Consider the following 23,916-nt stretch of genomic DNA (forward strand, 5'->3'; position numbering starts at 1 on the left):
TCCTTGCCTGCTGTCTGCTCTGGTCAGAGCCAGCTGTCCTCACAACTTTAACAACTTTACTCTCTACCACGTCTTCTCATGCAACCACATACACGCGGCAGATCCAGCTTAGACTGGATGTCATGTTTCATATCGGTCCTAAAGTCAAGGCGTCATGTTGTGATTTCTAGTTTTCAAGTGCATCTGCACAGCTGTTCTGCTGTGACCTTTTGACCTTGATTCTTTCCTTTATGATGGCGATTTTAATATTAGAATAAACGCGAGAATTAAAAACAATCTAAATCATTTTTCACGTGACAAGAAATACCTCACAGGATTTAGAAAACTAAGTTAGACTTCTTACATTATTATAGTAAGTATTAATATAGTATATTATTGTATCATTTGATACATTGTTTAGGCAAACATTATCAATGAGAGTATTTTATGATAATACAACAACAAGGAGCCAAAATCAGAAACTTTAAAATGCTACACATAGAGGGTTTAATGTCAGTGCTCTTCTCTTACCTGGAAGTGTTGAATTGATGCACCTCCAAAGCTCATTCTGGAAGACAAAGGAAATGAAAAGGTTAAGGTCACATGTCTGTTTTTAAAGCAAAACTCGCCAATATTCCATTGGACCGCCATGGGACCCTGTTTCAGGGGCATTGGAATTGGGAAGGGAATTAAAAAGAATCTGTCCTTCAAACTGCAACTTTATTGACCTGCAAATTAAAAAAAAACAAAAAACAAAAAACTAACAAACATAACACGTAATTCATGGAACAATTCGAGCATGATTAAAAAATGTTGTCTCAGTTAATGGTGATTAACTATCGCGAATGTTTTCTTTCAAAATAAAGTCAGAAACATACTTGATGTTGTGTACTTGGCTTTTTGTGAGACCCGTTTTATGTCAGTGGCTTTCCAGTCTGCTTGGTGTACATTTGTCCATAGTACAAACTCCATTGTAGATGAGAGCGCCAGTGTGAGTGCAACCGTGTAATAATTGCTGTGATTTCACTTGCCGTTCTCCCGTTGTTATTTTCCATTGTTTTAGCTTTCCATGGGGCTGTGAGATAATATGCCCTCTGTGGGGGGCTGTGCAGACTGGGGGGAGAAACCCTCTTACATGACTTTGGTTGTGATTTTATTTTATTCTTGCTGCTGTAGTTGATGAATAGAGCTCACTTCATGTATGGGATTTTGTTAGCTTGAGTTCGTCTCTCAGATGGTGAAAATGCTAACAGCTCGTCACTTATTTCCTTTTTGTATTCTGGTATTTTAAGCTGTGGAGCCTATTACGACAAGCTGTCTGTGAGACATTCTCTGTTGTTTCTCCAGCGTTGGACACCCGTTAACAAACAACGAGCGGAGCCAAACGAGAGATGAGTCGTGTCTAATTTATTACACAACACAAGAATGAAAAAAAGAAGTTAGAGAGTACGCACCCTCTACATGTGCACATCAATGGCTGTGGACGGTACACACGCCCCATTGGCTCCTGCTTTCAGATAAGGTAGTGGACTTTATGGAGCTTTATAGAGTAGATGTCATATTAGCACTTCAACAAGTTTAGTTACTGTATATGTAAGATGATGAGAAAACCTGTTCCAGAGTTAGGAGCAGACTCACGATCTCAGAATTCTTTAGCTGATATTTAAAATAAATAAATAAAAGAAATCTCTTAAAAAAATATCCTAAACAATCGACAGAGAAGTTGAAAAGCTGCTAAAGAAGACGAGAGACGGTTCACCAATTTCACACAGAACAAACATTACATTCCGCCGACCAAAAACAGTGTTGAAAAACAGGAAAACACATGAATTCTACGAAACGCCCATTGGGTTTGTGGTGAAATGTTGTGGGATTAATCATCACAAACAAGCTTGTCTGTCTCCACTGCCTACGGGACAGAGACACAGACAGAAACAGCAGCAGCAAAAAAAAAAGAGACCCCTTTCATGTTTTTATCCTTTGCAGGATAGTCGTTTGTACAAACGCGCGTCACTGTTAACACATCCCTCTGTGTCTCTTGGCTGGAGAACAGAGGTTCCCGTCAGCAGACGTCAAAATCATTTATGAGGCAGGCCCAGGAGTAACAGTGTCTTTACATGAGGCATAAACATGATTTGTGATGAAGCAGGGGCCAATAAGGCAAGAACATGACAGAAAGAATAATGCTGCAGTTTAGATGAGCCAAAGCAGAAAGCCCTCTAGTCTACCCAGTAAGCTTTTGGGTATTCGTGTGTCTGATAAAAGTTCTTTTTTTTCCTTTCATGTGTTTAAAGCTGACATGATTGAGAATTCATTATCTTTACATTAAACCGACTAAACCGCATTTCTCACAGTTTTCTTATAGTCAAGTCAGAGAAGGTCTGAACAGAAATGTTATAAATAAAGTACAGTATCTGTGCATATATGGACATGTGGAATGAAACCCTGATGCTTTACTATCATGGATGCGGGGCGCAAATTTGCTAGTGCGCCCCTATTCACCCCATTCTCCTTGTCCTCTGTGTGCAGTATGCAGTTTTCTTATTACAGATTTATCAGTTTTACTACATACCGTGGTAAAAAAATTTTTTTAAAAAGTATACCTTTTAAGGGTCCAATATAACTGTATAATCTAACTATTAACATCAAGCAGGAAACGCCTGGTACAAAGTTACTTAAGAAAGATTTACAGACGGCTGGGGTGCATTGGAAACTGTGAAAGAACCCATAAGTTCCACACACTGACAATTCAGCTCATGAATTTTTTTTGGAGAAGACATGAGGGCCAAAACACTGTATATCAAGTGATCGACGGCTTGCACACATGCTCATTTTGCTTTAGCATTAATACAGTAAACTGCACTAAAAAGCACTTTTTACTTTCCTGTTATCTAATGTTAGCTACTTGTGAATGTTCGTGAGCACTTGGCTAATATTTGCCAAGAGCAGCCGTAGCAGCTGATAACAACCTGTGAAATGGTAACCAATGTGACCATGTACAAATAGCTGGTGTTGTTGTGACAGAGGGAGTGGACTCACCATCGTCTCCGGACAGTAACTGGGTAACCTCTGCAGGAGATGCTTTAGACGAGACTCACTCTTTATAGTAGCGAGCTGCAAGGAGGAGTAAAACACAAAGTTATTACAGCACATTCTAAATCCAAGTTTAAGGATGATTTCTGAGCAACTGGTGGCATTAAATTACCATATATGATGTGAGTATAAGATGTGTAGTGACTGCTGTAGGCGTGACGGAGTGAAAAATCCAGAATTACTGTCTTGCTATTCCTCCACCAGCCAGACAAACCGTAGTTTATATCACTTTGAAATTGCAATTTGCAATGGGCGTCACACTTGTAAAGTCTATTACTGAGTCACTGGTACTGGCAAAGATCACTAGATGCAGTATGCTGTATTCACTTTGATCCATGAGACAGTAAAATGTACATGTTGCACCTTTAGCCATGTACAGTATTTTTTTCTACACAGAGGAATGTGTTCTGGTCATGTGAAAGTATTACATAATGTAGTCATTCCCAATACTTCTGAGATATGCTCACTTTGACACCAATAAGGCTTCCAAGTTTGCGGCGTGTGTCCCCACACATACTTAGCCATAACCCGTCCGAGTGTTGTGTGAACATACAAGGCGGGAGCCTGGGAGAATGCAGCCACTGCCAACAGTCTCTGGCTGAAGTGTGAAGTCATGAAACCAAGTGAGTGAGATTTACAGCTTCAGACCCTCAGACTGCCGGGAGGTCTACATGTTTTTGTGGATCATCTCTGCTTTCCACAGCTATTAGACATTACAGTCATTCTAAATACTGCCTGTGAAAATGAACAGGCAAAGAATACCTTTGCTTGATGGCCTGCAATGCCATGATTTTTATCTCCTCCAAGGAATGTGAAGTGATTTTTTCATCTAGTCTTTTCACTCCTGTCTGCTTTTGTAAAATTCCTCATTGTGGGACTAATAAAGGATTATCTTATCTTATCTTAAAACTGTAAGACTAACAATAAACACAAGGATTAAAACAACAATCAATTGTGAGCTTGAAAAGTAGTCTAGGAGAAAATGTACTGAATCAGAATCAGAATGCCTTTACTTATATAATTCCTATATGTATTGCCTGATGTAACCCATATGTTTGTAGTAAGGTAAAAGCTACAGGTGCATGTCAGTGTCCTTGAAAACAAGGAAAGTTAGTTTGGTAGCACTAGTTACTCATCAACATGGTCAGCAGAGGGCGCTGCAGCGGTGGCTGAGACACACATCTCATGGAGGCAGTTAAGTTACTGTACAACTCTTAGTGGCAGATTGACAGAATTTGTGTCAAATATCCCACTCTCGCACACAATAAGTTACACTTTCCAAGAACTTCATTATCTTCAGCTTCCATTGTGAGTAAATATACATAAATCAGAAAAAAGAAAACAAAACGCTCCTTTGAACTCCAGAACTTGCCTGGAAATCATCATGCTTTTGTTTGGTTCACTGTCAAAATAATTTACTAATAGTTGTCCGTACATTCATGGGCACAAGCAGGAACTGCTAATGGTTAATTCAACATACTTTCAATGGTTCCAGTTTGCCAAAATGTAAACACATATGGGCAAAAAACAACAACAACAAAAAAAAACCAACGCAATAAAGGCCAACGTGCTACATTACTCCAAGCGTTACGGAAACAACAGCTTAAAAACCTATGATTATTCCACAGACAAATGTTAGACAAAGAATAATAATAATAGGAATAAGAAACTTTCATAATTCCATTACTTTTTATGCTGCGCCATCAATGTTTTTTTGACTAAGGGAACAGGGAACATTTCTGTCACGCCAGATTGAAGTGTTCATTCATAATACGTTTGTAACTGAATCAGAGGAATGAAATGCAACAACAACTTTATCCGCTTTTTTTTTTTTTTTTTTCCCAAAATGCCCTTAGATCCCTGCTAAACCAAGAGAAAAACGCAACACAAAACGGAACGACGGCGATTTGTTGGCAGATAATCAAAGAGGAAATCTCTCTGATGCAACAAAAGACCAGCTCTGAAAACCAACCAGACAAGCAGGCTATTTGTAAGACTCTCTCAGACTGAATGAAAGGTAGCGGCTGGCACACTGATGGGCTCTTTCGCCTCCTGATGGGCTCATCAAGCAGTTCACATCTACCAAAAAAAAAAAAAAGAATTTTACAGCCATGTGCCACGAAGGCCTGACTGACTCATTTATACCAGGGTTTGTCTAATGGTAAAAATGTGTACACAGGTAGAGATTTGGCAATACAGCTACCACAAACATGTAGTAGTTCTATTCATGCTGTTTTTCTGGAGTTTGCTTAGAAAACCTGTCCCACGCATTCACAGAATGCATTCAATTCAGGAGCTTGCTGTAGTATAGCAGCCAGAGAGACAACAATACAAGGTCATAAAGAAATGGAAAAACACAAACGTCATTTAAGAGCCTACACATACACCCTCTGATGATTAAAATTTATGTTGTGAACCATGTGCAAACTTGGAAAGCACACATCAGCTTTAGTGTAACATCGGTGGACAGTTTAAGGTGAAATGACAATGACAAATGACAGAGCAGGTGGAGTTAACTGATAATTGGTTATCAGAATAAGCTCTCTTTTCAATTAAGTTATGAGTGGAAAGTGCTGTTCCTGAAACTGCTGCCCTGTAACACAGCAGATTCTTGCCAACACACAGCCATCCCACAGAGAAAAGCACAATGATGATGATATTGTTGTTGGGGGAATCAAAATGTTGTGATATGGTAGAGGGCACAGTAATCGATGACGACACTGTCTTAATAGATTAGGAATTTGAACAAATGGCTGAAAAGAGTCATTTTCAAATTTGGGGCACCACCACTGATAACGATGCAGCAACGTAATTCACCAGACCAAGGCTTCAGTATGCTTCGTTCAACAGTGTGTGACACTCCTTCAAAACCTCACTGCTTCATCAGCACAACTGCTGTCCATTAGTACATTTAGAGACTAGAAATCCAATCAGAAGACACAGAATTGTTAAAGACAGATCAGGGAAGCATGAGGTACAGCCAGCAGGAGGCTATGATGGCAGACTTTTTGCCCTTTCTTTGAATGTAGTGTATGAAAGTAGACCTTTCATATCAAAGTTGTTTCTAGTTGTCATGGAGGAAAAGAAGTTGGATAAGGCCTTTGCTGTCTCCACAGCTGTGAAGTCTGATAAATGTCCTCAAATGACGTCACTTGAAGACTGGTTAAAATACATACACACACATATATATATACCATATATACTGTATATTCTGTTGATGTGGAGTTAGAAGGAAGCAGATAAAAAACCTTAGTGTCCATTCCTTCCTATCTTTCGCAGGAAGGAAACTGATCTTACAGCTGACATGGTGTGTTTGCACTTTCAAAATAAAACAGTGTTAAGATGCTGACAACACTATGACCACATTAAACCCAAATCATATCAGTATATATTAGAACATCTCTTTCATCTATAACATCTCTAAGCAATACCTCACTGGCCTGGTGCTGACATTTGGGACCTTCAAAGTTTACTTACTTTTATTCCACTTTAATATGAATGTAACTTACCAGCAGTATCAAACCAGTTTGGAACTACCTTATGATCTTTATCCTCATTCATTCATTTATTTGAAAGAAAGCAGATTATTGGAGCCATTTCGGTTCTACAAATAGGTCCTTTGATGAACCCGCTCATTTTCTGGGTGTAACCAGGCACAAGGCAGCTTCCATTAGAGCTAAAATTGTCCTGGTGATTACAGCGTATGCCTGACACCCATCCCCTCCACCCCTGCACCAAAAGCACACCCACCCACACACTCAAGACCTTAAACACAATCCCTGAAAGGTATTTTGAGGCCATTACACTTTTAAAATGCCATTATACTTCCCTCTCCATCTTTTTTATCTTTATCACTCTCATCTTCTCCTTGTCCGTGCCATTTCTCCACTACATTTTGTCCGTCTTCATCTTTTTCATTATTATTTTCTTATTTAAGGCTTTTTGCTCTCTGTTTTATATTTTTCTTTCTTTCCTTGGCTAGCAAAATGGTGATGTCAACCAATAGGAGCACAGTGAGTTCCAAACAACATCCCTCTTCAATGTTCCACCACTTCAAAAGCAGGAGGAAGGCTTGAACTCTCTGCTTGCAGCGAAAAGCTTCTTTTACATCTGTTGTGTCTCTTTGCCAGAAAGAAGGACATGTGGGCTTGAATGAGAGAGAGAGAGAGAGAGAGCATCACCTGCTCCCAATTGAAACAGGGTGAGACAGAACTTTTATTCTATACTTCAAAGAGCCAAGAGACAAAAAACTTTACACCACTCCCCCTTCAAAAAACTCTATTCACAGACCGACTATAACAGGCTGAAAAGTGGGCTTCTGTGTGAGTCTCTAATTGTGTGTGTGTGTGTGTGTGTGTGTGTGTGTTTATACCTGGTCACAGGCTTCTTTGCAAGGCGAAAACTCAGTAACATGGTGGCAACAGGAGGGATCTGCAGACAGATGCACCAAGTCAGTTGTGGCATTACCTTTAGAACATTGTCATACATTAAACAGATCGGTGGACTGTTTGTCCAACCAAAAGACACAATCACAGCACTGAATCTTTTTAAAAGTTTAACTAGAAATTGGGAAAACAGTCAAAGTCATCTTATACATACTGACAGTAGCCCCTTTTACACAGTCTGATTCGAAAAAAGTGCAAAGACCCAATGAGGGTCATTGTTGATCCACCTCTGAGCTGGCAGTCTGTGTAGAAGATTGAGCCTTTAGCCAGCAGAATGAGACAGGAGCGTGATACGTTGACGTGTTAAGTGTGCCGTCCACGAGATGGAGAGATTTAAAAAACAGCTAAGCAGCAGACAGCAGCTGACCCAAAGGAGAACAGCAACCAAAAATGTCGGCAAATTTTTGCGTCAATGCAAGGTGCTCCTTGAGAGGATGAGATCAAGCACCACATGACAGGAATAGCAAAGGACTGTTAACGTCATGTTAAAGCGCTGGCTGATGCATGTGTTATACATCACGTGAAACACCGTTAATGTTACACATCACACTGCTTTTGCTTGCTTAAAATCACGCACTGTTGTTTTGTTAATAATAAAAAGAAGGGTCTTTGTTGCAGGACTACTGTACGATATCTGTGTAAGAAGGTCAAACTCATCCATATGTACACACAGAGTTTCAAGGTGACACCACCCATATGCTGTAAATAATACCTGTGTGTGTCTCATAGCTGAACAGGATAATAAACACACACACAGGGATCTAAACCACAGCCCAGCTCTGGGTCCCTGGAAGTGACTTGACTCAGTTTGCTGTCAAAAATAAATAAAAAGAAAAACAAAGAAAAATAGAAAAACAAAAGCATCCACCCCCTCATATGTCAGATTCACTTACTTAAACACAGTAACACTGAGCTTCACTTTTCTAGTAAGGGGTGGAAAGATACAGTCAGTGCGACAGAGGACGATTTTATGTCTTTTATTCACCCTAAAAATTAACATCTACTCTAAAATTAACATAATAAATAAAGTAGTCCAGGGATTTTAGCATTGCATTTAGCATTGTGACAGAGCTCACAGCTCCCTAAAACATGAAAAGTGAATTTTTCATCTGTTGAGAGGAGGTACTGGTAGAGATCTCTAAAGTCAGGATGTGTTTTCAAATGAGAACATGGTCCAAATAGTTTATTACACTAATGTAAAACTGAAGTGTAAAAGTAATAGGAGGAATAGGAGTAATAGGCAATAGGAAACATAAGTCAGCGTACAAGACAGGCCTGACATAGGCCGATGAAAACCATAATACCTGCTTATCAGTATGTTCATGTATGTGGAGAAGTGCACATGACTACATTTGTCAGTATGTTTGTGTTAGAGAGAGAGAGAGAGAGAGAGAAAGAGAGAGAGAGAGTTGGAGAGAGTGCAGAATGAATAGAATGAGTAAAACTTTAGTTACTACTGTAACCCTGGTTCTCTGATTAGCATGCATAAGACGTCTCATTATGGAATACTCCCTCTTGTGTAGTGAACTTGTACAATTATGATCACTCAGAACAGCATGAGCAAGGCTCAGAGACGTGACATCAAACTTCTGAAACTTTGTAAATGTGAGGGCCATTGACCAGCTAGCTAAAGTGCAAAAATCCTGGTGGGCCATTACTGCCCACCACTGGCTTTTCACCATGCAAATTTAGCATGTTCACATTCATAATTGCAACAAAAACACACAGTAGTCAAGGCTGATGGGAATGTTATTAGTTTTACAGGCAATTGTCCATAATTCAATTTACTAGACAAAATGTTTCAAGATGGCACAAATGATACTGATGTCATATTGTTACATTTTTTCTGAAAATCACTACTGGCTACACTATTATTTTGTTTTTCTCAGTTTTCCTAAAACGCACACAAAACATTAAAAATAATCACTAATTTTTACTCTATTTTTACATAATTCTATTGTATTTAATCTATTTGCTAGATTCTTACACATTTTATTGTAAGATTCATCGTTCATATTTGTCTATTACTTGTTGTGGAGGATGGCACCTAAATTCCATACAACACACTGATACTAGTACTGTAGTACTGTAGTACTATCATACTACATATGATTAAAAGTCAGAGATCACCAGCAGTATGTGCAAACATAATGCTGTGTCCATCCAGTTGGCAGGTGCTGAGATATTTTATAGGATAAGAGAAAACTTGGTCCTGACGATGGTACTGGAGAAGTCAGGGACCACCTAAGTTAGTAGGATTCATCCTCTCAGCTCCATGAATGACAGTACCAAATGTCATGTCAAGCCATGCAACAGCTGTTAAGATATTTCACTCGGGATCAAAGTGGTCCAACAGACTGGCATTGTCATCTCTAGTGACACACTTTCTAACAGTCAAGTTCGGCTGTCCTTATTTTGCTGATTTTGTTAATCTGTCAGTGCACCTTGTGCTCTGAATGAACTGGGAACAAATGAACAGTCCCTGTCTTTCTCCTTCTCTCTCTCACACACACACTCACATACACAAACACAGGAACAGCTTTTGCGAACAATGGCAGGTGACATAATAATTTGAGGGACGGGGAGGGCTGATGGAGGCCATTCAGTCATGTACAGTATGAGGCCCCTGGCTAGCTGCTAATGAGCACTGGCCCCATTCTGCCTCAGCGTACACACAACAGGAACAAGAGCACCCTCTCAGCTACATTGTTACATTCAGTCACTGAGAGCACAGGGCTTCACTTACCAGTAAGGACTGCAGGAATTTCAAAGTCTGTTTTGGCCTCATTTCTATCTGTTCTGTTGGATCTGTTACTGAACTTATCATTATTATCATTATTATTCTATTAAAGTACATACAGAAGCCATTTCTAAAGCTAAGAGAATGTAGAACACCACACTGTTCAAGCAGGTGTCATCTTCTGGGCTTTATTGGCTATGTTGGCTCGCTTATAATATACCTATATTGTAAGTGTGTAACAGTTGCTGCTGGTCTGAGGAGCACAAATAGCTTTTGAACAATAACCCAGGTAAACACTGCATTGTTGTATTGGTCACCGGCATTGTCCACAAGGACAGTGTTTATAGATTCCTGCATGTAAAACAACATTTAACCCTAAAGATTAAAGTCTAAGTTTGTACTTCCCATTTAAACATCAGGGAAATTAGCTACAACAGCGGGCTTAGTAACATTTCCAAAAAACTTTCAGCACATCTGAAGTGTGAATTGCGTCTTCACAGTTACATGAGAGCAAATGAGAGTAAACTAATGTTTAATTCCATCTTCTTAAAAACAATATAATTAATCTATCACTACAAGATACTGTGAAAAGGCTAATGTCATGTTGTTGATTTTGTTCATATCTTTTTCTCTTTGTAGTTTTACTGTATGCTTGGGTACTGCTTGAAGTCTAACACACTCTACTTTAACACACACTCTCTGTTCAAAGCAGGATTTACCAGGGCTGTGTAACATGGTATATAATAAATGATGACACTGATTTAAAGACTGCATCAGGACTCTGGCATCACTTCAACAGACAGATGAAGCCAGCAATGTTGCATACTGCATGCATAAATTGGCCTCTTGAAACTTCTAATAACTCTAATCTAATCCTGAGGTCCTTTGAAAACAAACACACACACACACATCCCTTATTCCCAGAGATAAGGGATGGCATGAGGTCTGAGATCTCCCCAGGGGGAACATGTGGCCCCACAGTGGGAGGTTACTCAAACCATTGGGGGGTAAATTGTGTCTTTTGTGTCTATGTTCAAAGTCCCAGCAGAAAATCACATTAGAAGTATTTTTTTGTTCAGCACCTGATGGTCAAATGGGGTCTGTGGCTTTGAACCACAAATATCAGTATCAGTCCCTCCATTGTCTGCGTACACGTCTGAACGCTTCAGTGCTATTTGTGAAGAGATGTTATGAATCCAAAAACATCACAAACCATGTGACACCAAGGCATGGATTATACTCCCAAATTCAACATGCAATTTGGTTTTCCAGTGCATGCTCGGTTGGTTCCCATGAAGTGTAGTGGCTGCACGGAGAAGTCTGCAAAATGGAGGTACACATAGAGCCTCGGTGTGATTTATTTCCCCGACTTTGTATATTTGATATATGATTCTTTAAATTTTAGACCTCTTTTACCTGATGTAAAATATTTGTTAGGTGTGGTTTGGTTTGCATTGGTGTTCTGGCTGTATACATAGCTACTGGATGCTTTAAATTTCCTTCAAGGTCAATGAAGTATCTATCTATCTATCTAACAATAATGATAGTAATAGCGCTTTGTATGCCCAGTGTTCCATTAATGGTTCAAATTGCAGATATTCACAATAAACTTCAGTTCTGTTCGGTGGTCTACACAGCTATTAAACATGAACTGGATAAAAAAATTACAAACTTATGACAAAACAAAATCATGCATTTTTTTATTTCTGCTTTTCCACAGTTCTTCTCAGTTTTCAAGTTTTCATCTAAAAGTCAAATGTCTTAGAATGTAATGAGTGGTTTGTTAAATCCCTTCTACACAAATGTATATTTTTTGTACTGTAAATATAACCTATTGCTTTATTTTTAGTTTTTGTTTCTTTTAGAATCTTTTATATCTTTTTATACATATTTTCTGTACTTTTGCACTGTCTTGTCCTGCTAGCTGCTGTAACAACCAAATTCCAAAGTCTTATCTTAAATAACTCAAACAACCATGAAAATCAGCTACATAGTTGTCTTTGAATGCTAATTAGGGTTGTTGCAATACTAATGTCAGTATCAGAAATGCGTCAGATGCTAAAATGCTGGATTGGACTTTCGGTGAGTACACGTTCATCATTCTGATATCATGGAATTCCAGTAGTTTCCTGTACACCTGCTTGCAACTCAACAGATGTTTTACTGCTCAAGTGACCAAATATGGTAAGTACATCCATCCACTGGTATACAGCTGTTAAATAAAAATATATGGCCACTGTCATTCATTTGTTAAACAACTGCTAGCCACAAATACTGCACACTTGCAATACAAAGCAAGGCCAACATACCCAGCAGTCTTTTCTTCATCTGTCTTCACTAAGCGTTCTCGTGAAGGTGGTTACGCACTCGATAAGCCAGGAATTCTCAATGTAGCTCTGAGAATGTTAATATAAAAGAGGACCTGTTTGCAGGATACGTCAGAGATTGATAATATAGGAAGAGACTCATCACTCGGTTAATCGTTTTTGAGCAGTTTCAATCCAGTGTCTGCGTAGAAAGTTTAGCGGTTCATAACACAGACACCAGCAGACTGCATATTAACCAGAAAACAGTGGAGAGTCTCATCTGAGTTCAGTAGCCTGAATGTGATTCTATCTGCCTCTGGTGATGTCTGAACATGGACCCATTTCCATACCTTTTCTTTTCTCCTTACGGGTACCTTCCTCTGTAACTCCTGTTTGACAAAAAGTCCATAACTACAGAGTTAGTTTAATGGAACAGCTAAACTCAGAAGAAGCTGCACACAATTTAAACTGAGTCACCTCATTAGCTACAAATAAAAAAAAAAAACTGATACTTGACAGCTCTGATTTACACCACACATTTACAGTCAACCACAACCTAATTGGTTCCGTAAACTGAATACTGAAAGGATCCTCATTAACATTCCAGATGCCGCTTAGTGTTCCCTGCCTGTTGATTCCCAGTTCAGCAAAATCATCTGTCTTCCTGTTCCTTTGCCACTGTCACCACACAATATCTTATTAAATATTAAATGGGATCATAAATTACAGGCACTTATCAGGAAATGAGACATGGTCAAAGAAACAATAGCATCCTCAGGCTAAGAACATGGTGCTGTCAAGACAGGTCAACTCCCGGACAGTTGTGCCACAGCACTAATAGCTAGTTGGCATCTTACCATTGCCTCCATGACTTAAAGAGGGCACATCAGGGACTTAGCATTTGCATACATACAGAGAGCCTTTGAACACTGTGGAGCATTTAACAGCTGAAAATCCAGATGTTGAACCTCAGGAGTTGGTAGAGATCAAACCAGAGCAAAAAAGAGAGTGAACATTAAATTTCGATTCATCAGACGGACACAAACCACAAACACCACTCCAGTGAAATTATAATGTCCAAGTCTGCCCTGACTCCATGGGCACAGTGAGTCTACATTAACATTACTGCATAAACATTACTCAAGTTTATCACTGTAGAGAGAGACATGCAAGACATTAGAGCAAAGTCCAAAATTAACAGAGCTTGACATAAGGCACAGAGACTTCATGATGCATTCAAGTGCACCTTGTGAATGCTGTAATCCAGCAGAGTTGCTGACAGAGACTTCATGATGCATTCAATATATATACTATACTCAAATGGCCAAGGGGGGTTCTTCTAAACAAGAAAATATAGATTTTTATTTTTTTTTAATTTTCCTTTGTTGAAAGCCCCACACGTATAACTGCTTTCTGATTTGACAGATGACATTAGTGTGTCATTGCAGCATTTTTAATAAATCTTAGCAACACCCTTTTCACTTCTATTTGGGTAGACTTTACAAATTGTATAGAAATCTAATAAAAATAGTATCAGGGAACTGACAGATAATGCGTTTGGTCAGCAAATTCTTTTATCTACCAGTCAAAGTTAATTTCGGGCACACACAGCTTGTAATGACTGGTGCAGTATGCCTCATCAAGTATAAGCTAACTTTGATATGGAAAAGTGATGTCGTTCCTTTCCTACAGAAACGCTGTGAACAAAATATTACAAATTAAAGTCACAAAAGAGGATAATTCAGCTACACCAGGACAGAACAAGAAAGAAACAGGAGCAGGGCGACGGTAAGCAAACGACGTCAAAAAGAAACACAGAAATAAGAACAGAGGAGATTTTCCACTTGATCTTCTGAATGTGCGGTAACCAGCTTCAACTTCTCATAGCTCGCCGACTATTAGCAAAAGCTACTTTCTTCCGTTTTGCTTTCCCTCCACTGAAGTGCCATCTAGACCGCTGGGCTTCCCCACTTCAAATGGTCAGGTTAAAACAGCATCTCAGCTACGACAAACACTCTGGAAATAACAGCCACGCTCCGCTCATGACTGAGAGCCAGCTGCTGGGATGATAAGGAGAGGAATTTCAGTGCAACCCCCCTTTCTACTTAAATGTAACATTACTCTGGGTTTCCTGCCAGCCAGTTTCCTGTTGTGTGTGTGTGTGTATAAGGAAGGAGTGGACATAAGGAAGTGCCTTGGCGCTATCTTTTAGGGCTTTTGAGGTGGCTTCAGAAAGGACTAAATTTTTTTAAGATGAAAATAAGTTTATGTTCAATTAATTCATGACATGACCTTTTTTTGCTGAAGTATCAATGGGCTGAATGGTACAGAAGTGTGCTGCATATTAATCAACGAGAAGAAATAATTCTCAACCAACACAGACTGGACAGAGGCCTCAACCACAGCAAATGTGTCAAATAATGTTCTTTACCATAATAAAACTTCTTTAAAGAACTGTGACTTTTCAGTTTCGATATCATTCTCCCCTTAACTGCAGTACAGTTCATGAATTTGAGCAGTTGGTCATGTAAAAGCACCACTGTGGTTTTGCCCACTTACTCCACACTGCCTATATGTTACACCACTGCCGGGCCTTTTTCCAGACTACGTAGTGTTTCAAGCTCTTTCTGTTTGTTTGTTTTCCTTCCTTCCAGGCAGGTTTCGGTTTAGCTTCCTTCCACTACAGGATTTTGAACAACAGCGCTGGCTTGTGACTTTCTGAAATTGGGCTGATCCAACAGATCAGATCAGATCAGATCAGAATTCCTTTATTAATCCCTGGAGGGAAATTCTTGAAACACACACACACAAAAAAAAAACCCCATCACATCTGCTTTAAAGTCGTGCAACATGCCAACAGCAGAGTTGCCAACATTATTTTCTCTGTTAAGGACGGTGCTGCTTTCACAAATTTTTCAGTTTTTGTCAAGGCTGGATTAACGACCGGGAAAAGTGGCCAGCTCTCCCTGCATGGGCCTCAGACGCCCAGGGGCCTTTAACCCAGGTTTCTCATATGGTTTGCAGTATCTAAATGATTGCAAATTTGTTCTCTAAAGCTGGAATATGGGCCACTAAAGCATAACATTAAGTGATAAAAAGATTTCTTTTGGCAATAATTTAATATCAGGTTGCAGATTCTTAAATAAAAGTGTGTTTTGCCTGAAAAACAACTCAACAGGTACTAGTGGTTACTTAATGGGCTTCAGGTGAAATATAAGACATTAGTGTAGTCTGCAAAGTCCACTTCATGCATATTTAGAGGTGACAGGGTATAAAAATGGCAGGCCAGTCCAGTCTTGGTCTCTGCAAGTTAAGGAATCAAATGAATAAAAACATAAAAAATGTCTCACCATACCATCACCATACAGATGACAAAATATCTGAAAGGACTATGTGATAGATTTCATCCTTAAACTTTCAGCAGTGGTGGTAAATAAAACAGCCCACAGTCGGTTCTGTTGAACAGAATGAACATCAGTGTCACGTTTGTGCGTAGGACACACAAAGCCATACGCGCAGGGCAGAGAAGCCCAGTGCAGCCATTCTCCTTCCTGAATTCCTCACAGCCACTGCAAACTCGGCGGGGGGAGAATTTAATGGACGGAGGTCAAAGGTCACTTCCTGTGCACTGATTAATTGAGAAATGCCATAAGGAACATTAAACAGACAGCGTTTTTCCTATGAATTGCCATTTATCATATAAGAAGATAAGCTGGTAAATTACAAGTATGTCATCTTCACAATGAGAGGAATTCAGGGCGTTCCATAAAATCAGTAAACTCTGTAATTAGTAATCCCTATCTCAGAATATTAAGATATAAGTATTCATAGTGATTCACACTGAGTCCACATTTGGTATTTGGTAACATCTGGTGAATGTGAATGTGAGACTGAAAATCTTCACATCCTCACTGAAGGCACTTCAAACAGCCTTTGTGACAGTGTTGAGTGGGACACACTGATGAATGGAACTTTTACTTGTTCCTGATGCAGAACTGACATCATGTGCCAGATTGCCTCGGACTGACATCTGGGGCATAGACTTAAAGCAGTCCTGCTCTGTTTAAATACCCTCCTGTTTTGGACTTTTACATGACTTGAGTGAGAGGGAAAGTTGGGAATCTCTCAACAGAATCGCAGTACAGTTATCAAAAACTTTAGACAGGGTACGTTCACGCGTTGTACTACCTGTTCCAACCTTTAACGCTGCTGGATGTCAGATCAGTTTGCTACCGCTTCATCAGTCACTCAGTGTTGACAGATGAGAGGGTGAAAAGCACATTACAAGACACTTCCATCAAGGACTGTGCAGAGCCACAGCTCAGCTGATTCTAATCGTCACGAAAACGAGTTTAGGCCTTAAATCATGTCTTTACAGCTGTCATTTCAACAGACTGCTGCACATATGATCGAGGTTTATTGTTTAATGATGGATGGACTGGTATGAGTATTTGAGATGTGAGCTCGAAGGACAACATAGTACTAATTGTTGTCTTCATGTCAAGTGTGTTTTCTATTGCCTTTACTTAAAGCGGGTCCAAGCAATCGACTTTAAAGCATAAAGCATTTCCCATCCCTCTGGTTGGCCTGTAGTTGTACTCAAGTGTAACACAGTACCTTGGGTTTAAAAATGATGTTAAGTCTCTGCTAGGGAAACAAACATGAGAAACAAAATAGTGTACATTATTTTATGGCTTTCAGTGACTGAGAAATGTTTGTGCGTGTGTATATGGTTATGTAAAGAGCTGGAGTGACCAGTCCAGCCACATGCTGACCAGGTGTGTACCAGTTAACATACACACACACCAGCCATACATCCACTAAACTGTAACACCTGAGCCCTGTCATAGACAGAGCAGATGTCTCACACACACACATCTCTAGATGGTGGAGTGTGTCTTTCCCCCTCATTTCATATTCAATTAGCAGAATCAAAGGAGGATGCAGACCCGACCTACTGTTGCCTGTGTGAGTAATGGGAAATGACATAATGAAGCACATATGGCCACAGAGAGTGAGGAATGGGGGGAGAAAACCAAAGGAGGGGGAAGGAAGGGGAGGGGGAAGGAAGAGGAGGTATTTGCCAACAGAAAAACTACTCTACGTTTCCACTACATTCAGTCAGGTGTTTAAGGTGCATCTCTGTTAGCTGACAAGTGACTTCTGTCTTGTATTTGCAGGTAAACTGGCTCTCTGCTCTTAGAGCGACATGCATCCTCTCTTCTGCAGTAAGCAGAGCAGTCTGGGCACACACAGCTACAACATGCACACCAGCACATACTTGCTCGCACTCACACAATAACTACATATCTAAAACATCAAACATCTCATCCAAATGGCTCCCATTCAGTCATTTCTACAAACAGAAACACAAACACACGCTGGAATTCTTGAAAATGGAAAAAGATTATGGAGCTTATTTCGTTAAACAGTAACTAAACCCCTTTTTTCAAATCAATCTAAATAGGTATTAAGTAACGTCACTCATTGATTCAGGTCCAAATCTTGACATTTTAGTGGAAAGTATTTGAATTTTCTGTTTTGTATTATAAATATGCATAGCAACTGCCCTCTACAGGTTGAAACCCGGCTATTACAACTGAGCAGCTGAGCTGGAGGCACCAACCACGCCATGCGCCCCACCCCGCACTCCCACCACCACCCAACCCCACCCCTCGCTCCTCCTCTGCACTATGCCGAATGACGTGGATTTAAAATGTGACTTGTTTCATCGTAATGTTAGCATAGATACTTTGTTGTTCATTTTATAGTTAGTTCTGTGTTTATAGCATGCAGTAGGTTAGTTAGCGACTTTAGGCAGTTGTTAGGTAAGAGGCTAGCTTCAGCTAGTCTATCATATGGTCCATAGACACTGTTGTGAAATTATAACAGAAAAGACAAAGAAGAACAAGAAGATGACTGACTAACTCTTTAAAGAAATTTTTCTGTGTTTTAATACAGCCAAATTCACGACATCGTAGTCAATATTTTTCTGTTTCTGTTGTCAGTATGAAATAGTTATTTAATGGTCTGATAAACACATATGAAAAACAGCAGTCACTTCCAAGTCAAACAAGTGCAACATCATCTGATAAAAATCAACATAAATCCAGGTCCATGACAACAACTCTGCTATTTCTTTGTCTATACTAATAAATAACGACTAACCTTTTTAACTTCACAGCCAGTCATACACGACCCTAACTGAGCAGCTTATGTCGTCATTTCACAAAAGCTCTGCTTACAAAGTACACACTGAAACGCCAAGCAGAGCAGTTTTAAGATTGATACACTCTGGAGCCATTTTAGAAAAGATACATGACAGAGGGAAAAACACAATGTTTTTGTTTGGACAGAATGCTGTAAGAAAGAGAAAAAACTAACTAGCATAAAGTTGACATACTCTAAAAATGTGTAGTTCTGATGTGGTACTCAGATGTCCAACAGCTAACTGGACTTTTATTAAACTGGTTACAAAACAGTAGCAGGTGCACGCAGTATACGTTCAAGTATCAGCGATCAGTATCACCACACGGATATGAAGCGTCAAACACAACGTATCTGCAGCTAAACCTGCACTCTGAGAGTCGTCTTGCTGCTCTGCTAATGTGTGTGTGCTGTTTACTAGCACGTAAACCTCAACTATGACAAGACTGCTGATGCTGCTTTCGATAGCAGCATTGCTTTGAACTCAGAGTCTCCAGGGAACGCAGTCGAGGGAGCAGCATCCATCAAAGCAAAAGTCGAGAATGTTCTGAAACATTCCTATTCTACATCAAACACATCTGGTCAGAAAGAGAAATTATCAGCTGACCCTAACTCTTTTTATAATTTCGCTCGGTGTATTTCTATTTCTTAACAAAACACAAGCGCAGGACTGCTTGTTGTATTTCATAGTCAATTCAACAATCACTATACCATGGGATAGCCAAGCAATTCAGCTGTGCATGCTGCACTTTAATCTTGCGTTCACAAAACTATAATTAGGTTTGCGGGACTCAGGCCCATGTCTGCTCACAGTGGACATGGAAAGAAAAGGGCTGCCGTTCACTTCCCTCCTTCCCCTCCTCTACCCCCTCTGCTTTGAGGAGTCAAATTGGTTCCAGATGCATTCTCTCACGGCTAGCCTCCACAACCAAATCGCAACATGAAAGAAATGGAGAAAAGTTTAGCACAACTCGACAGGGGAAAAAAAATGTATGGAATTTCTACACAAAGTAAGCGGAGGAAAGAAGTTGGAGATGTAGCCATTATCTTCCAAAGGCCAAACCCATCTGATCGCTTTCTCACATGGTGCCATTTATCACACCTTTTCAGATTTTCAGAGACCTTTATGACTGTCACGAGACTTTGACAGACAATGTGCACCCCAAATGAGGATCTAAGAGCTGTGCTTCTTTCATGTTCTTGGCAGATGTGTGAGAGAAAAAAAAACACTGATATTTAGCCAGAGCAAATCCACATCCTGCACCCATGTGGACTGAACATCAAAGACCTACCCACCAGCATGATAGACCAATTTATAACCCAACCCATGGAGCCCCATAAATGTATGGCTAAAGGAGGCTAGGCTACACATTGGCCAAAATGATATTATAGAGTGACAACAGCTGAAAGTCTGTAGAGATGACGCCTTCACAAATGGCTCAAAAACATAGCACCAAAGTACAAAGTGGCAGCTCCATGTTGACTCAGCCAATTAACAAGTGATAGCAATTTAAAGGCCAGTTGTCATACAACACCCACACACACACCTGTGTGTTTGCCGAACTGCCTTAATAAATCCAAGTGAATTAATTAGCACCTTGAAAACATAATACAGCATTCATTCCGACACATTTTGTTTACAGGCTGCTCTCTCTTTTAAAAGCCAGACTCCATTAAAACCAGACGGGTTTATTTCCAAGTTTCCTTACCGTAAACTAGCTAGTGAAATTTAATTTAGGAATAAATCCCGAGCCACACACACGCAACGTGCAGCTGAGATACTTTAATCCATCTATCAATACCTGTCGAGAATTAAAATGACTGTGGTCGAAGCTTGCCATAATATTAGAAAAAACTATGACGTATTTTTGGAATTCAACCTGATTTGAGGATATGGGATGGATGCCGAATTGCAAAATCGGTCCTAATGATTGAGAGAAGATCTTAAATTAATCATAGCTTATTTACAATAATCGAGAAGAAGTAAAAGTTCTAAATAGTTCATGACGTTTGCCATGGCGGTTTTAGTCACTTCTCACTTTTCCCCCGATCCGCTATGTCTACCACTAGTTCCTTCCTATAACCGGCTACTTGTCACACGGGGAACCGAACAAATGAAGTTTCGAAACTATTAAACCTTACCAGCGGTCATACATTAGAAGAAGGGATTCTAGAGGGGGAATTTGTTTTAACTACGCGACTGTCGTTCCTGAAACTTAAAAGCCTCATTTAAAATATTTTGTTGTTCTGAGAAAACGCTACACAGGATGCTAACACCGTACGTCGCGTTCTCCGACACAGATAGAGGGTCATGCTAACTTTCATTCCAATAATGGATTAACTCCAGATATTGCTGCAGTTGACGGCAAATATACAAACCTAAAATTCACCATTAAAAACCGTTCGTGAATTTAAAGGGTGCACTTTTTAATTCGGCGCTCAGCAAATACCCTCAGAATGATCAAATTTTAACTTTTACAATTGTTTCTTTCCCGTTATTCCCACAGTCATTTCACAATTAGACTCCGTGGTGGGCGGCAGCTAGCGCTGGTAACTACTTTAAATGTATAGATTATGTTGCAAAACGTGATGGCTGCCGGACATTTCGATGCCCGAATTTACCACAGGGCTTTTAGTATTCAGGATACATTTTAATGACTAGTCTGCGATTTGTTCAAGTTCACTAATAAGCAAATGAATGTCACATTGTAGGGTTTATAAAGGGAGTTTGGGGTGATGTTCTCACCGCGTAAGAGCGAAATCTTTCGGGGCAGTAGGATACCAACTGTCACCGAATCAACAAGTTAATCTCGACCTAAAGCATACAAACGAGCAGTAGCTTTAAGCTTGAGCGATACACTGTTCTGATATTTTTCAGCAAGTCTGCCAGTGCATGAAAGCATATACTAACGGCAATATGGACATACAGACGTTCACTTCTGAAGTTGAAATCACAGACACGGTCAGACTTACCCTGAGCTTGGAGCGGCTGGCAGTAAAAGTTTACGGCAAGGAGGAAACTGATTATCTGGAAACACACACGCATCTTATTGAAATCCTAAAGTGCATCGTGGACAAGAAGACATAGAAAATACTGGTGTTGTGAGTTGCTCCATGGATCCCCAGTTAACACTCTCTCACTCTCTCTCTCTCTCTCTCTCTCCCTCCCTCCCTCCCTCCCTCTCTCACAGTCCACAGCCCCTGGAGTTGTGTAGGGAGCGCACAGGACATGCGCAGAACGAAGAACGAGACCGGTTAACGGTGACAATAGCAGAAAACAATAGTTTAAAAACAGTATTAACAAAACAGGTGACAGGTGACTCGTCATCCAATATAGTTTTAATCCTAGGGAGTAACTTGTGCCCCCACTACCCTTTAGATGATATCAACCTTTAGATGATATCAAATAGACATCACAAGTTTTTGATTTTGACCTCCAATGGGATGGAGGCAGTTTAGTGGATAAGTTAGCTGTTGTGATTGTAGTATGATTTTATTTTGTTCAAATACACAAGGAGTGAAAGAACTTTCAAAGAACAGAGAGCACAATCTCCAGGCATCTAATGCCCCCCACTCAGCCTGTCCACTCGGGCCCGTGATACCACCCACAAGGCCAAAAGTGAAATCACTAAAACAAATAGACAAACAGAGCAGGGTTATAAGGCCAAGAGAAAAGAGAAGATATACTACATGACTTTAACCACGTCACAAAGATATTACTCTCATATACTTCTAATTTGATACAGTTATGTGAGACATGCAGCATTTAGTGCACTTTCTATGGTTTGTCACTCGCTTAAAACGAAACAACGTCTACATTTAGAGCCATCGTTACAGGCTGCGTTTATCTCCAAGTTGTGAACAGTTCAGCTGAAGATTTATTCTTCTTCATTTTATTCTATTCATTTTTAGATGCCTCAAGAATTCTCAAGTATAAAAACTGTTCTGAATGAAGTGTGAAATACCTCATTTGTGTGCAGAAATATGTTTATTTGACCTCATGATCTGTTAGATTTACAGTCCACTGGGGATGTCCTGACACCAAAAGTTGGGACCTGTTCAAGAGAGAGAAAAAGTTGCACTAGGTTGCAGATAATGTATCAATAGTTAGCTCATAAACATCCATCCATCCACTTTCTATACCGCTTATCCGTCAGGGTCGCGGGGGAGCTGGAGCCTATCCCAGCTGACTACGGGCGAGAGGCGGGGTTCACCCTGGACTGGTCACCAGTCAATCACAGCGCCAACACACAAAGACAGACAACCACACACTCTCACACTCACACCTAGGGGCAATGTAGAGTAGCCAATTAACCTAATGTGCATGTTTTTGGGATTGTGGGAGGAAGCCGGAGTACCTGGAGAAAACCACAGGGAGACACAGGGAGAACATGCAAACTCCACATAGAAGGGCCCAGACTGGGATTTGAACCTGGAACCCTCTTGCTATGAGGTGGCAGTGTTAACCACTGCACCACCGTGCCGCCCTCATAAACATTTAAAATGTAAAAATACAATTACTAAATGTTTGCAGTCAATAAAGCAATGGAAAAAAATTACACCTTCGCTGCTTCAAAACATAACTGTAATGAGAGTTTTATTAAATCTAATTGGTCTGTCTGTGAAGAATATAAAGGTGGTTCAACCATAACCTGTGGTCAGTGATCAGTATCATATATGGTAAGTTATTTTATTTTTTTGTTTTTTACTAGTAGTTTGAGTATAAAAGAAAAGAAAAGCTTGTATCAAGGTCTGCTTAGTATCTTTTATTATAACATCTTAATTGTAGCCACTGAACCAAATGCGTTAGCCCACACGCCTGTCTGAAGCGGGTGCACAAGCACGGACGCTCTTACATGCAGTATAAATAATGTCTTCGAATCAACTTGGGATCCAAGGGGCTTCTGGAGAGTTTGATTACACATCGTAAGTTGCATGGATTGCCATTTTATGTTGTTTTTATTATTATTTTGTTCTCCTGCTGCTTAGCAGAAGGCTGCGATGCTGTTTGGCTGTGTGTTCCACAAATGTTTTGTGGATTAAGAAACTGCGCCTGACTCTGTCGGTGAGTGTAGATAATGGCCGAATTTTCATTTTTTGGATGAACCGTTCTATGTATGGAAGCACACAGACGCAAGTATGAAAC

The 23,916-nt window shown here is 40.0% G+C and overlaps 1 protein-coding gene across 2 annotated transcripts in view; it reads right to left on the minus strand.

Annotated features, from left to right (window-relative positions):
• The window catches only part of reck (reversion-inducing-cysteine-rich protein with kazal motifs), a 64,161-nt gene extending 42,230 nt beyond the window's left edge, over positions 1 to 21,931 (minus strand). For both annotated transcript variants that reach the window (XM_046370891.1, XM_046370890.1), the window contains exons 1-4: positions 21,744 to 21,931; positions 7,445 to 7,503; positions 3,019 to 3,093; positions 511 to 547 (exon numbers count right to left, since the gene is read on the minus strand). In XM_046370891.1, coding sequence (XP_046226847.1) covers positions 511 to 547; positions 3,019 to 3,093; positions 7,445 to 7,503; positions 21,744 to 21,816 — 244 coding nt within the window. In that variant the 5' untranslated portion in view covers positions 21,817 to 21,931. The remainder of the gene's footprint in view (positions 1 to 510; positions 548 to 3,018; positions 3,094 to 7,444; positions 7,504 to 21,743) is intronic.
• Positions 21,932 to 23,916: the final 1,985 nt, after the last annotated feature.

This window comes from Scatophagus argus, chromosome 18 (genome assembly GCF_020382885.2).
Source record: "Scatophagus argus isolate fScaArg1 chromosome 18, fScaArg1.pri, whole genome shotgun sequence".
In the NCBI taxonomy this organism is placed as follows: Eukaryota; Metazoa; Chordata; class Actinopteri; family Scatophagidae; genus Scatophagus; species Scatophagus argus.